The sequence below is a fragment of the Abramis brama genome, assembly GCF_963993115.1.
Source record: "Abramis brama genome assembly, chromosome: 4".
NCBI classification, from domain to species: Eukaryota; Metazoa; Chordata; class Actinopteri; order Cypriniformes; family Leuciscidae; genus Abramis; species Abramis brama.
Window position 1 is genome coordinate 13,518,221 of NC_139966.1, and position 15,508 is coordinate 13,533,728.

General features: G+C 38.1%; 1 protein-coding gene across 2 annotated transcripts; it reads right to left on the reverse strand.

Moving 5' to 3' along the window:
* Positions 1 to 1,959: 1,959 nt before the first annotated feature.
* LOC311081671 (uncharacterized protein) lies at positions 1,960 to 15,129 on the reverse strand. Of its 2 annotated transcripts, none has more exons than XM_084112282.1 (6): positions 15,063 to 15,129; positions 12,964 to 13,060; positions 10,744 to 11,148; positions 6,837 to 7,677; positions 4,123 to 4,211; positions 1,960 to 2,699 (listed from the first exon to the last, which is right to left on the reverse strand). In XM_084112282.1, the coding sequence occupies exons 3-6, from the start codon at positions 11,087 to 11,089 to the stop codon at positions 2,440 to 2,442; spliced, it is 1,536 nt and encodes a 511-aa protein (XP_083968408.1). In that variant the 5' UTR covers positions 11,090 to 11,148; positions 12,964 to 13,060; positions 15,063 to 15,129; the 3' UTR covers positions 1,960 to 2,439. The 2 variants fall into 2 exon arrangements, with proteins under 2 accessions (XP_083968408.1, XP_083968407.1); XM_084112281.1 differs by having other exon boundaries at positions 12,964 to 13,111.
* Positions 15,130 to 15,508: the final 379 nt, after the last annotated feature.

Sequence of the window (15,508 nt, forward strand, 5' to 3'; positions counted from 1 at the left end):
TCCACTGGTGAACACAGTGATTGGCTTTGTTATTTGCAGTTGAGTTTTTCTCTCTCAATACTACAAACACACACATGCACACAAACACATTTTTTTTTTTATGACACACATACCAACCACACTCTGACATCCATACCAACACACGCACACAATTATCATTGCATAATTTATCCAATTGGCTCTATAATATGTAGAAGCAGAAAACAGGAATATAGCGAGTATTTGCTTTATAGGCCTAACCTGAAAAAAATGGCACCATCTGATAACAAATTGTAAAAATGTCAATTTTGAAGCCTTGCCAACAAAATGAAAGCCTATTAACAAAGATTGCATCATTTTATAGTTAAACGGCACAGGGATTAAAAAATGCAGTTTTAATGGGTTTCAATGGGGCCATTTTTGTCCAAAAGGTCCTGAGAGGAAGTATTTTGTGTAACTAGTGCAAAATAGATTTTTTAAAGGAAATGGTGATGAAATAGTAAAATTCCAATAAAAATACACACCTGTGCCAAAATTCATGCAGTTAACATAAAATAAAAAATAAAAAAGTTATACATAGGTCCAAAGTGGACAAAAATGTCCAAGTCAAAAAAACTCTCATAAAAATGTTATGCTTGGGAGCAAATACTTAAGTTTGGTCTCATTTTAAATAAGACCCTTGGCAGATTGTTGTTGAAGTGAAATTTTTTTTAAAAAGTGCAACCAATTTTTTTTTTATAAAAGTTTAAGTTTATGAAAAATATTTATGAACATTAGAATCAATATTTTATATAAAATATATATTTTATGAAACATTTGGAACTCTAAAACTGATATAAATTCAAAGCCATAAATCTAAACAGGTTGTGTTCCGAATTTGAGGATGATATCTCAAAAAATAAGCTTTCAGTAAGATTTTGTTTGGGCGCAGTACCAGACTTTCCCCATTGGATGCCAGCAAAACTCCACTGGTGAACACAATGATTGGATTTTCGATTTGCGGGTGAGTTTTTCTCTCTCAAATACTACAAGCACACAAACACACTTTTTATTTTATTACACACATACAAACCACACTTAGACATCCATACCAACAAACCCACACAATTATCGTTGCATAATTTATCCAATTGGCTCTATAATATGCCGAAGCAGAAAACAGGAATAAAGCGAGTATTTGCTTTATAGGCCTAACCTGAAAAAATGGCACCATCTGATTTTTTTTTTTTTAAATGTCAATTTTGAAGCCTTGCCAACAAAATGAAAGCCTATTAAAAAAGATTGCATCATTTTATAGTTAAACGGCACAGGGATTAAAAAATGCAGTTTTAATGGGTTTCAATGGGGCCATTTTTGTCCAAAAGGTCCTGAGAGGAAAGTATTTTGTGTAACTAGTGCAAAATAGATTTTTTAAAGGAAATGGTGATGAAATAGTAAAATTCCAATAAAAATACACACCCGTGCCAAATTTTATGCAGTTAGCATTAACACAGGCAAAGTGATCAAAAAAACAAAACTGAAAAGGACAAAAATGTCCATAAGGATGCACAAGGGTTAAAATACCACGGGTATTTGAAATATATGAAATGGGCGCACTGTAGAGCCCTGTACAGTATAACTAACATTGGGAAACCAATACTTAAATAAAATACCACGCAAGGGCTTCCCTCACTCTCTCTGGCCTGCACTGTCAATGCTCTCAACTACTTCCTCTGGCTGTGGTGAATCGAACTCTTGCATGATCTTCATACACCTCACCCTGAATTTCACAAATATTGTGAAGCACACAGCATGCAGTGATGATAAACTGTGGGAACATTTCTCTGGATTATTTACGGGGACCAATGTGTTTTACGGGCACATGACCACACGCAACACACAAACGTGACAATATGGTTCATTACCAAGACCTGGGTGATTAAAGAGTACTGGATTCTCAATACAATACATAAAATAACTTAAAACTTTACAGGAACCAAAGTGTTTTAGAAGTTCTTTAATTACAACTTTAAATAGTTTTTACAGTTTTAACCAGTTATAGTGAAAATGCCATAAATACTGCAACATCCAGAGAAACTGATTTATAAGGGGTGGTTCATCCCCCCAAAAAACTATTTTTTTCAGCATTTTCTCACCATCATGTTGTTTCAAACCCGTATGACTTTCTATCTTCAGTGGAACCCAAAAAGAGAAGTTTAGGTTCTACTTCTAGAACTTTTAGACTTTCCACTGAAGATAGAAAGTCATTCGGGTTTGGAACAACATGAGGGTCTGGAAATGAAGACAGATTATTTTTTTTTATTTTTTTTGGACAAACAATTCCTTAAGGCAGCAGTTTAACTAATCTAGAAGTTTAATTGTTCTTTAAAAATGTTTTTTTTGCTATAGATTGAAAATATCAAAAACAACAACCAAGTAATAATCTTAACAGAATGGCATCAAATGAGACATGATGTAACATCACTTATTTTGGGCTTTCCTTTTCAAGCTAATTCCTCGATTTCTTACAAAATCTCTTATTTTTTGTACACTGCGCCTTGCCAAAACAGGATCTTCAGCGGTCCTACACTGCCGGCATTCAGTCGTTGTGGCCAGTTTTCCTTGGGTTATATGTGTCTTGAAATGTCTCATTACAGCTGCAACTTCAGCATTTGACCAGCACACTTTTTGCGGTTTCTTGTGTGTTTTTGTAGTTTTCTTAATGGGCCTCTTCTGAACACCTGCAAGAAATCAGTTATACACTGATCAGAAAACTCAGATGGAACTCAAACTTACTAAAATGACACATACAGTATATAGAAATTAATAATGTTAACTGGTTATACATCTGATAAATTAAAATTACATTTCAAACACCATATTCAAACTATTATTCTGTAGATGAAATGTTACCAGTCTGTTAAACACCACCTTTTTAAACTTATGTCCATCTGTCATTTATCAGGTTTTGAAGAACATGAAAATTATCAACTTATTGGTTTCGGACAATATTACAATGTTGGTGCACATGAATATGTTATTTTTCTTAGTGGAATTCACAACTGCTTTCAACATTGATAATCATAAATGTTTCCTGAGCAGCAAATCAGCACATGCAGCGTGAGCGCCCTCTACAAGGCGCGCCTATGCACTGAACAGGGTTCGTACAAGGTGCTTGAAGTACTTGAATTTGACTTTTTGAAATTGAAGTCCTGGAAAACCCTTGAAAACAGCCATTTTAACGAAGAGGTACTTGAAAAGTGCTTGACTTATTTAAATACAATAAAAAAATAAAAATAAAAAAAAAATCCAAAAAAGAGAAATACAATCTTTTCACGCAAAATTAACACTGCAGCCTGTCTGATAAATTCCTATCAGACCTTTTCTCGATAAGTACGAATCAATCCAAAACTAGCTTTAGCTGGACAATAACTTTATTCTAGAGCTGCTGTAAAGCCAAAACTATCTCTGTTACTTTAATTTCCTATTATCACCGTAAAGCTGCTTTGAAACAATCTAGATTGTTAAAAGCGCTGTATAAATTAAGGTGACTTGGAGTCCAGCAGAAGGGAAAGGCTGTCTCCAAGCACAGGTTGGCCCACTGGATTGTGTATGTCATAGTCTTATAGTCTTAAGGCCACTGCACACTGAGTCCGAAATTCTCATCTGAAATTTTCGCACGTTAAAAACTAAATATGGCCTCACGTTATGTCAATCACGCTTGCACACTGCCTCCGAAACTTTCGTCTGTCATAAAAAAATTCAGATCAGGTTCAATTTTCTGCTTTTTTCACGTCCGTAGCAAGCATTTTGAATGGTGTTTTGACAATTCAGAGCCACCGAATCACGAATACGAAAAAACGCATGCGAAAATTTCGGACTCAGTGTGCAAGGACCTTTAGTCTAAGGATATGGGAGCTCACTCCACTCTGAGTGCCTCCTCCTGGGCGTTAAACCATTGGTTAATATGATTTGAGCTGGGTTATGCATGTTTTGGAGTTATTTTGAATTTAGGTTGAAAGAATATTTATTGACAAAATCTAGTAGTTTAAAGGTACATATATTAAATAAAATAAAAATCTCCCAAAAAATTGCATTCAAAATAGAAAAAAGAAAAAAAATATATAAAAAGGCAAGGATACAAAAATTAGACCGCGTGATTACCTCGAGAATGTGTGATCCGTGATTCTTTTCCTGGCGCATCATCTCTATCGGAATCATTCTCCATACAATTCAGGAAACGTGCATTGCGCCTGTGAAGTGAAACATTCATATTACTTCTCAATAGGACAACTCTGATCAAAAGGAAGGAAAAGTTGATAAATACCATAACTTTATCAGTGTTTTTCAACCCTGCTCCTGAAGGACCCCCAACACTGCACGTTTTCTTTGTCTCCCTAATCAAACACACCTGATTCAATTCATCAGCTGCTGATGAATTGAATCAGGTGTGTTTGATTTGGGAGACAAAGAAAACGTGCAGTGTTGGGGGTCTTTCAGGAGCAGGGTTGAAAAACACTGCTTTTGATTATTTCATCATGGCCCTCATCTTCAGAAGTTACCTCAGATGTATGGAGATCTAAGGGATTTTTTTTGTGTGCAATTTCTCTGCTTTCTCTAGGGTTTCTGACATGCAGAGTAGGTCCTTACTTGGATTAAACCATCTCTACACTCCCCAACCTCACAATGTTCACAACAACAAGTTATGGTTAACTTATGGTACTAAACAGTTTTTTCAAAATTGTATGTTTGTTCACATTTAAAAACACTTCCAAAAGCCTGACACTACACCCACCATCTGTGCTCACCCTGCTGAACAAATACTGTATCTACAATGGAGGAGTTGCAGAGTCGTCACACGTGTGAAACGACTCTATTTTTCTGAACTTTTGAGACGGTATTCATATTATCAAGAGGGCTGAGTGCTTTGTGCTACTCTGTGAGATGAATAACCTGGTGGACCCTGAAAAATACTTCATCTGCACCATATACAATCTGCTGCAATGTCTAACAACTGACAGAAGTGTCTTGTTGGCAAACAGGAACATGGCAACAGAAAAGTTTAAACATTTAAAGGATTTCTTACAAATGCTGCAACAGGCTTTCAAATCATTTCATGTTATTGATTTTAACCAGTCCAAGAATTTAATATTTTCAAGCCACTTGCTGGTAAATTTACATTACTCCATTACTTTTTGTCAAAACTTAACACACCCAAGTCACTCTAGTAGCTCTGTTATGCAATTCAGTTACCATCACAATCTCCAGCCAATCAAAATCATGTTTGCCTTTTCAAGCGTCTTTGTTTTCGCTCCAATTTATTTTAAATGTTTGCAAACCGTTAAGACTTTCCTCTCTTCGTTAATTTTCAAAACACAAATGAAGATGATTTTGATGAAATCTGAGAGCTTTCTGTCCCTCTATTGACAGCTACCCAACTACCACTTTGACACTTCAAAAAGTTCATAAAGAGATTGTAAAACTAATCCATATGAATTGAGCGGTTTAATCAAAATTTTCTGAAGAGACACGATCACTATATGATGAACAGATTTAATCCAGGCATTTATTGACATACGTATAAACATAAACAGATCCTCAACCGAACCTGCTTGATGTGCGAGAACAAACCTCATTGGTTTTTGCGAAAGGTCAAATGTGACACGAGAATGAACCTCATTGGTTCTCGTATGTCAAGCAAATATGCTTGCGTTTCCATTTTTGTCTGTTGATGAATGTTCATATGTGAATAAAAGCCTAAATTCAATCTGTTCATCATATAAAGTGATCGTGCCTCTTCAGAAAATTTGGACTAAACCACTCAATTTATATGGATTCATTTTACAATCTCTTTATGAACTTTTTTTTGAGGCGTCAAAATGGTAGTTGTGTAGCGATCTATGGAGGGACAGAAAGCTCTCAAATTTCATTAAAAGGATCTTTGTTTGTGTTCCTAAGATAAAAGTCTTAGGGCCAATCTCATTTCTCTGTCTTACCCCTTCCCCTTTGTCTGCGTCTTCCCCTTGCCCCTCGATACCGAGTGAAGGGGGCTAGGGGGAAGAACGTTTCTCTAAGAAATGAGACACCACTCGATTACCGTTTGCGTCATCTTCCCTTTCCGCTAGCTGGCTGCTACGTCAACAGAGGCGATACGCGTTGACATAAACAAACGAAGATGCCGTCGTCTCGGGTTGTGATATCGATTGCCTGGTCTCTCTTTATCTTTGCACGCTTGTGTGCCATCAGTCAAAGACATTGTTTCATTGTATTTAACGGCGGCGCCGGCAACACCATAGCTAAGCAAAACATTAGCAAACGGCAAATAGCTGCTAGCTAGCGGTTAACTAGCGATTCAAAACAAAAACATTACAATTAAAACCGCTTGAACATTTTATTAAAAGTATCATAAAACACGAGTGTCATTAAACTGCTGAAAATACTTACATTTGTGCGACTCACTTATGGGAAATTCCTACCCCTCTCTTTCAAGTGTGGTCCTCCGCAAATTTCGTTTCAAGGGCTATGTAGCCCTACACCTTGGCCCTAGCCCTTAATCAAAATGAGAATTGGGACACCACTTTCCCTCACATGAACGCGCAAAACCGAGGGGAAGGGGTAAGAGTAAGGGGTAAGACAGAGAAATGAGACGCAGCCTAACTGTTTGTAAATTTTAATTTTTTGGTGAACTAACCCTTTAATGCGTTTAAAAGCTTTAAGGACCCACGTGTTCCCTACTTCCTCCAGAGTGAATGCACATATGGTTTTTGAAATTGCTCCTTTTCCTCAACCTCTTACTACATTTCGACACTTCAATTTCTTGCCAGAATGAGTTTGCAAATTCCATTTCAGATCTATTTGATGTGTGAATCTCTTCTCACACTAAAGATACGTGAATCCCTCCAGTGTGAGTTTTCATGTGGCTATAACGGGTTCCCTGTTGTGCAAATCTCTTTCCACACAGTTTGCAGGGGTAAGGCTTCTCTCCAGTGTGAACTCTCATGTGAATCTTAAGACTTTCTTTTCCAGTGAAACTCTTTCCACACTGTTGGCAGCTGTAAGGCTTCTCTCCAGTGTGAACTCTCACATGGACTTTAAGGTTTGTGTTGTTTGCGCAACTCTTTCCACAGTAATGGCACATGTAAGACTTCTCTCCGGTGTGAGTTATTAAATGCCTCTTAAGCTGTTTCTTGTCTGTGAAACTCCTTCCACACTGACGGCATACACAACAGCTCTCTTTTACATGAACCCTCACGTGGTGATTAAGGCTCTCTTTACGTGTGAAACATTTTCCACACTTATCACATGTGAAAGGTTTCTCTCCAGTGTGAACTCTCATGTGAGTCTTAAGGTTTCCTTTTCGATTCAAGGTTTTTCCACACAATTTGCAGGTGTAAGGGCTCTCTCCAGTGTGAACTTTTATGTGGGTATAAAGGGTTCCCTTATGTGTGAAACTCTTTCCACACTGTTGACATGTGTATGGCTTCTCTCCAGTGTGAATTCTCATGTGAGTTTTAAGATTTCCTTTTTGAGTGAAACTCCTTCCACACTGTTGGCAGGTGAAACAACTTCTGTTTTCTGTATTTTTAGCTCTTTTTGGTGAAGTCTTTTCAGTCTGTGAGCAACTTAATGATTTTTCTCCAGTTGTGATATGTTTCTCAAACTGATCTTGCTCTACTATATCATTCAGATCTTGAATCTCCTCTTTTAGCATCATCAGATCTAAGGCAAAAAAAGAACAAAGACATGTTAACTCCAGTTTAAAGCAACAGTCATTAATTCCATCAATAAAGTATATAATACAGTGATAGCAGGCTCAAGCACTACAGCATCATCGTCACACGGTGGGCAAATGCATTTAAGTGGGTAAATTAAGGAGGACAACTCATGGTGATGTGACCCTGAACCACAATAGCCACATCCACGTGATTTTGAAAGTTCTCCGACTTGAGGAGAACAATACACGTACCAAGTTTGGTGACTTCAGGTCAGGGATGAGCAACTCCTGGAGGGCCACTGCCCAGCAGAGTCTAGATCAGGTGTGTTCAATCCTGCTCCTGAAGGACCACTGCCTAGCAAAGTTCAGTTCCAAACCCAATTAAACACACCTGAACCAGCTAATCCAGCTTACTAGGCATACTAGAAACTTCCAGAGAGGTGTGTTGAGGCAAGATGGAGCTAAACTCTACAGAGTTTGGACAACCCTAATCTAGATCGATCCCTAATCAAACACAACTGAACAATCTAACCCAGGGGTAGGCAAGTTCAATCCTAGAGAGTGGTTACGAATGCACACCACGATACCAAGTGCGTTCAAAAATGCAAGAACGCATTCTACGTGCTACTTAAGAATCGCAGTCCATTTGTGAAGTGCTGAAATATAACCTTATATGGAATCTTTTCCTAAACATTTAACCTAATAATCATCACCAGATGTGGATTAGCAATCAAGACAAGTCTATATAAAGAATTGTTTGATTAGGGACAGAACTAAACTCTGCAGGACAGTGACCCTCCAGAACCAAAGTTACCCATCCCTGCAATAGGTAAAACTGACTTCTGCACTTTAGTCAAAAGGGGGAGCTATAGGGCAACCAGCTCAATGCCTGTGTCTTACCTGTTTCCTACAACCAATGGGCGAAAATTCTGACTCAGAAAGCTTTAAGCATTACTTGAATCTCAAGAAGGCAACATGATGCTTTAACAGCTATAGGATATAAACATTTGCAGGGCTTAAAGTATTCCGGCACCGTGCCGAATCTCTCCGGCGTGCAGCCGTGAGGGAAAATAAAATAAAAAGTTTGGGAACTTGCATGCGGTTTAATATTTTCGAGTCAATTGATTTCACCTACCAATCATATGAGAGGAACGCAGCTCTTACTAACTTTATAAGCCTATCAGAAGCAGTGCAGGGCGGGTCCTGGCAACACAGTGTGATTGAGATCCATACGTCACGTTAGCGTTGTCGGTGAAAGCATGGAGCGCAAGTTCATGAAGACTGGGGATGATGTCCTACCCATAGATCAGGGGTGTCAAACTCAGTTCCTGGAGGGCCACAACCCTGCAGAGTTTAGCTTCAACCCTAATTAAACACACCTGATCCAGCTAATCAAGGTCTTCAGGATTACTAGAAACTTCCAGGCAGGTGTTTTTGGAGCTGGTTGGAGCTAAACTCTGCAGGACAGTGGCCCTCCAGGAACTGAGTTTGACACCCCGCCATAGATAAAGGACTCAAAAATAAATGGCGCTGAGCATGGATAGAAGAAGGTAGACGGCAAGCCTTTTGGCAGTTGGTGCCAGAAACTGAGAAAGCCTGGTGCTTGTTGCTGCACGTTTGCTCGAGGAAGCTACTATATGCCAGCAGCAGTAAAAAAGTGCTAGCTCATCATGAGTTAGACCCCGGTCATAGGGCCGCTGGCCGTGCACTCAAACTTATCACGACGTTGCTGTGAGAAACTGTTACAGCTGACACACCGGTCCTGTCCCAAATAGCACACTTTCTATGCACTTTCATTCTTATGAACTTACAATGGGTGCCGTGTGAGCATGTGCACCATCTAGGGGTTGAAGCTGGAGATGTAAGGCCTCTGGGGATGAAGGACCTGTGACTTCACAGTCTTTGACCTCACTCTTTTGTATATGCTTACTTTTGGAATCCTTTGGACACCAAAGTTGACTAATCCATTACATTAGTGTTATTTTTGTTGGTGGTGGTGGGGACTAATATTTATTTATCTGCTTGATGTGGGAAGGAGTCTGGGTGGGAAAAGTTTGGGATGGGGTTTTTTACGAGGAGAAAAGGGGAAAGTAGAGGAAGGACGGTTGGAGTTATCATTTGTGGCAAGCAGGGCGAGGCCTAGAGCTGTGAGAACGGAGCGTGGCCGGTGGCCTAACAAGCTTCACCTGCGCACCACACTGGCCTTGTATCTCTCATGGAGGAGCTTGGGGAGGATAAAAGGAGGAGTGATGACAGTAAAGGATGAGAGAGGACCAGGCCTGAGACATATACGTTGCATTTTGTTTATGTGGCAGTCATCCGTGAGGGGCTGCCGCTTTGCTTTTGTTTTGTGTTTGTTTGTTTGTTTTTTTTAACTAAAGTGTTTAACTTTTGCTGGTTCCTGCTTCCTTCTTCCCTGATCACAAACCTTATGACACTATTATGGGAAGAGACTGACTCCTGCGCATGAATAATGTAAAAAGTTTTTTTTTTTTTGCCACAATACCATGGTTACAGTTAGCATTGCAACATTGAATTCATCCCAATTTGTGGATTATAAAGCCTTTTATAACTTGGTCGCTCATGGCACAATGTTTCTCTTGGTTTTCACGTCAGTGCTGTTTGATCTGATATCTGTGGTTTATAACAGATCCAACTAGATATTGTAGTAGCAATGTTATTAATACTGTGGTGAGTTCAAAAGGCTTTCTCACAGGATCTCCCAGTGCTGTGTAGTAACAGTGTCACGTGATCCAGATCGGCCGGCGAGTAGAACCTGTTCTTAGCTCAAACAAGTAGCGTAGTTTCGTTTCACTTTCGTTTTGTTTGCCGTTTGATGATTCTCACATGCAACATAAAAGGCAGCTCTTATCAGCTGGCCAATGTGCTGGTGGCACCAGTGCGACCTCTAACAAAAGTTTGTCACACCGGAAGGAAAAAAGTTAGCAAAATGCAACCATTTGGTCTCAGTCTGGAGCCCTGCACTCTTCAAAAATATCATTCATTTCTGTAGAGCTGGACATTCTAATAAGGATCAAATGACTGAGTTCAGCTTTGAGAATGAAACCAACCTGTTTGTTCCTCAGTTTCTTCTTGTTTCACTGTCAGTGTTTCTTCAATCTTCATGTCTTTACTCTCCTCTTTAATAAACAGCACCTTTTTTTGTTCCTCAGCATCTTCGTGTTTCACACTGAATGTTCCTTCAATCCTTATATCTTCAATCTCCTCTTTAATAAATGCCATCTTTGATTGTTCCTCAGTATATTCATGTTTCACTGTCAATGTTTCTTCAATATTTATGTTTTCACTCTCCACTTTTATAAACACCATCTTTGTTTGTTCCTCAGTATCTTCATGTTTCACTCTGAATGTTTCTTCAATCTTCACGTCTTCACTCTCCTCTTTAATAAACGCCATCTTTATAATAGTGTCACATGGATCTCAGTCGTTTCACCAGGAGTTTTTCTGTGTTTGTCCTGTTTAAGAAGAGTATAATTAACAGACAGAAAAACACATCCAAACTATATCTTTGAGTGCGTCTCAATCATCTCCTTAGAAAGGGAGTCAATTCAGAGTGATAGTTGATGATATTAATTCCCTCCACTCAAAATTAGCACAACAAATTAAGAACAAAAATTATACATTTCATCATTAGTTATGATTTATTTGGTATTTAATATTTGCAGATTATATTTTTTTGTCCGGGATCAAATTAACACAACTATTGGCTGATTGCGATACTGATATTTGTCACTTGCTCTCTTTTAACTTTTGTCATTAAAACATAAGTGTGCAGCAGGAATATTAGGATATGTTTACAAGGATAATCAGCAAGTTGGCCATTTTAAAGGGGTAGTATAATGCCCTTTTCACAAGATGTAAAATAAGTCTCTGATGTCCCCAGAGGGCCCTATCTTGCACCCAGCGCAATTGACTTTGTACACCGACGCATGTATCATTCCTATTTTGCACCCGCGCACAGCGGACTTTTCCCTCCACAGATGCACGTCGGTTAACTAAGAAATACACTTGCGCTCCCCGGGGCGGTTCAGCGCAAAGAGGAGGCGTGTTCCGGCGCAAACGTTCCCTCATGCTATTTTACAGGTTTAGAAAACAATTGCGCCACTGACCGAAAAAAAAACAGTTTAAAGTCAGTGGCGCGTTGCGCATGTTATTCATATGCTATTTTAAGGGCGCATGCTTGGCCTTAATCAATGTAGCATGTGCACAACGCGCATACACTTTGATTCTCTCATCTACACACAGACGCAGCAGTTATCATTTTTGCAAATCATACATTATTACGATAGATAGATAGACATTTTATTATAAAAGCATACATCTAGCTTACACATTTACCCAAATTATCATACGCCTGTTTAACCGAAGTTAATTTGGGTGTGTTTCTCCATCCCCAACGTCCCTGACGAGAACGTCGGTCTCCTCGGCCTTGAACCGTTCCTGTCGTGCGCCTGGCAAATCCGCCGTTATAATAGGAACCCGCTTTAGAACAAGCGAGCCTGCTCTTAAAGGGAATGTGAGATGTCACTCTGATTGGTTTATTTCACGTTACGCCCAAACCACACCTATGAGTAATGAAGCTACTTCAGACCAACCCATTTTAGATTTGCGCCAGGCGCAAGAGTCATTTATCCCGCCGGGAAAATAGCAACAGCGCCAAGACCCGCCCACAAAGTTACTTGCGCTTAAACACTTGCGTTTCAGATCGTTAGGGCCCTGAGTGTGTGTGAAGTTTTAGCTCAAAATACCCCACAGATATTTTTATATAGCATGTTAAAACTGACATTTTTTGAGGGTGAGCAAAAACGCACCGTCCCTTTAAATGCAAATGAGTTGCTGCTCTCGTCACAGAGGGTGGAGCTTCAAGAGCTTGTATCCTTTTACCTCACACAGACATGCACTGGAGATTTCAAAAACTTTTAGCCTTTTATGTTCAAACTGGAGTCAGACAATGATGGAGAGACTCAAGAAGAAGTGACAACATGTAGAATGCAACAGGACATTTCTGAATGGGTAGTTGATGAATTGTTGTAGCTTATGTGTAGTTATCTTCTAGTCATTGATTAGCATATTCTGTCATGATAATCTATTAATTCCGTTCCCGGGGGCGGGGTTTATGTAAATTTTAGGGTTGGTGATCCGGGTCACAAACCCGGGAGGAATGTCATGTAGTCCTTACCAGCCGTTTGGTGTAGTCCTTAAAGGAACACTCCACTGTTTTTTCATATTAAACTATGTTATTCCCTTAACTAAGATGAGTTGATACATACCTCTCTCGTCTCAGTGCGTGCACTCAATCGCTCTGGCGCGCGGCGACACATTGATAGCACTTAGCTTAGCCCAGTTCATTCATTAGGTACCAAATCTCTGTTTGGAAACAAAATACTGATGAACAACGATGCCGTCTTCATCTTGGATCTGTATAAGAATGATGAGTCTGTTAAAACAAGCACTCTTGACGATTTGTGAATGATCACCTTGCAATTCAATTTTGATGTGGGATGAAGTTTTTTAGTGTGTTTTAAAAACATTTTCTTAGAGGAGTCCTCATACGCCATGATGTGTATGGCAGTACTTGGTGATGTCGCAAGTGTTAGGCTACGTGGTGATTTCATTATGAATTTAGGCAAGGCAAATTAATTGTAGTTCCTAATATTAATTTAATAACAATAGCTTTATAATAATAATTGAATACATTAATGGTAAAACGAGCCAATTATCGTATTGATATCGTCAAAGGCATCTGCCATCAGCGATATCTCTGACTATCGTCCATACACACGATACTATCGTCTATCGGCACAACCCTATTCTGCACTGTTTATTCTGCAAAGCTTTTAACAAACAATCTTTTCCCCGACATATTTTATACATCACGACAACATCGAACGTTCAAGAAAGCGTTAAGAAAACGGATCTATTTTACACTTGTAACACAAAATAGTTACAATCAGGAGCTAAAGGACAAAAATGTCCCTATTGAAAAAAAACATTAAACTGCAATTTTTAATCTCAGGTCCATTTAACTATAAAATTATGCAGTGTTTGTTAATAGGCTCTCAATCTCAATTTTTTTTTACTATTTTAACAGATGGTGCCATTTTCTCAGGTTTCCAATACTCACTTTATTCCTGTTTTCTGATTATCCAGTCTTCAGTGTCACATTACCCTTTAGAAATCATTCTAATGTTATGATTTATTATTACTATCAATAATAAAAATAAAAAAACTTTTGTGCTGCTCATCTTTTAATTTCTTTTGTACCTGTTTTAAATTTACTTGCTTTTATTTTGTGATTATTTTAATTCCTTTCTGTAATTCACTTTGAATTGCCATAGTGTAGGCCTATGAAATGTGCTATATAAATAAACTTGCCTTGCCTTTCTTGTGAGGAAATCGTGATAGATTTAATTGTCTTCCATGAAAATTTTGAATAGAATTTTTTTTTAAAGATTGTTAATATAACTTACTGTCATTTATGATAAATTTAATGAATCAAATATACATTAATGTGTATACACCTATAACAGACCTTTCACATATAATGATAATAGTAATATCAGCATTACAATATTAATTTAAGTAAATTATTAAATTATCAGCTGACAGTTGCCAAAGACCCATTACTCAAGAAGTTTTAAAGTTTTAATGTACTTTTATTGCACAAAGGACTAAGGTTCCTGATATTTACAGCCAAATAATAGATTACAAGACCCATATGATTCATACCCTGTCGGTTTATTAAAAAATGAGACGACTTGAACATCTGCTGTTGTCGTGCTGTGATTTGGGAGGAAAAGATTTGGTTACAAAAAGCTTTAAAAAGCAAACAGTGCTGAACTTTATTTATATATTTTATTCATCTTTTAAATTGAGTTTCAAAAATACAAAACAATTCAGTATGTTCTCAAAACATTTAACAAACAATGTTATAACTACATTATCGCTGCAATAACTTCATTAAATCAATCAAATGAAAATAAAAGGGCAACACAACATATTCAATTCATTTTGCCGCACCAATGTCAGCAAATGACGTCGTGCGCGTGCACGTGGAGGCCAGTCGAAATATGACAGGGAGTTAATAAACACGTAATTGAATAAGTAGGCAGAATTAATCATCACATAAGTAAACTATTGCACTCGTGCTACTGACTCACTGATAATTAACTGATTCACGATATAGGGAGCTAAATGAGTCGCATATTTCACTGTTACTCGTGTATAGATGCGTTTTACTCATAAACATAACGTGTTAGATAATGTACAAGGATATATTTAAAAACTCATTCGTTTTACTGTTCTTGAAGAAGCTATATAATAATCTGAAAGCATAGACTGAATACTTTAAATGATTTAAAATACAAACCTTTCTTCAGCCGAATCACAACAGTGCAGCAGCGCGACGTAGCCTTGTGACGTCACATCAGCATACCAAAATAAAAGTCCCGTTCACACGCTCCCAAAATCACAAAAGCACACAGAAACTTACATGCATAAAAAAAAGTAGAAATAATAATATTGTGTCAGAGGTTTACATATTTAAACATGTTATCACATTGATGTGCTGAAAATATAAACACTGCCAATGAAAGAGTTTTACCACATCTAATGTATGGGATTAAAAGGCAAAACTGTACAAAAACAAGGCCCACGGACTACTTTAAGAACACAAAGACAAATATGTAACAATCAAAAACATGTTGCAGTATGTTATTTGGGTCATTCCTGACACGTGAGCCAAGGCAAAAACAGCATCATTACTCGTCAGCATTTTTATGTGGTTTTAATAAAACATGAATCAATTTTTTTTTT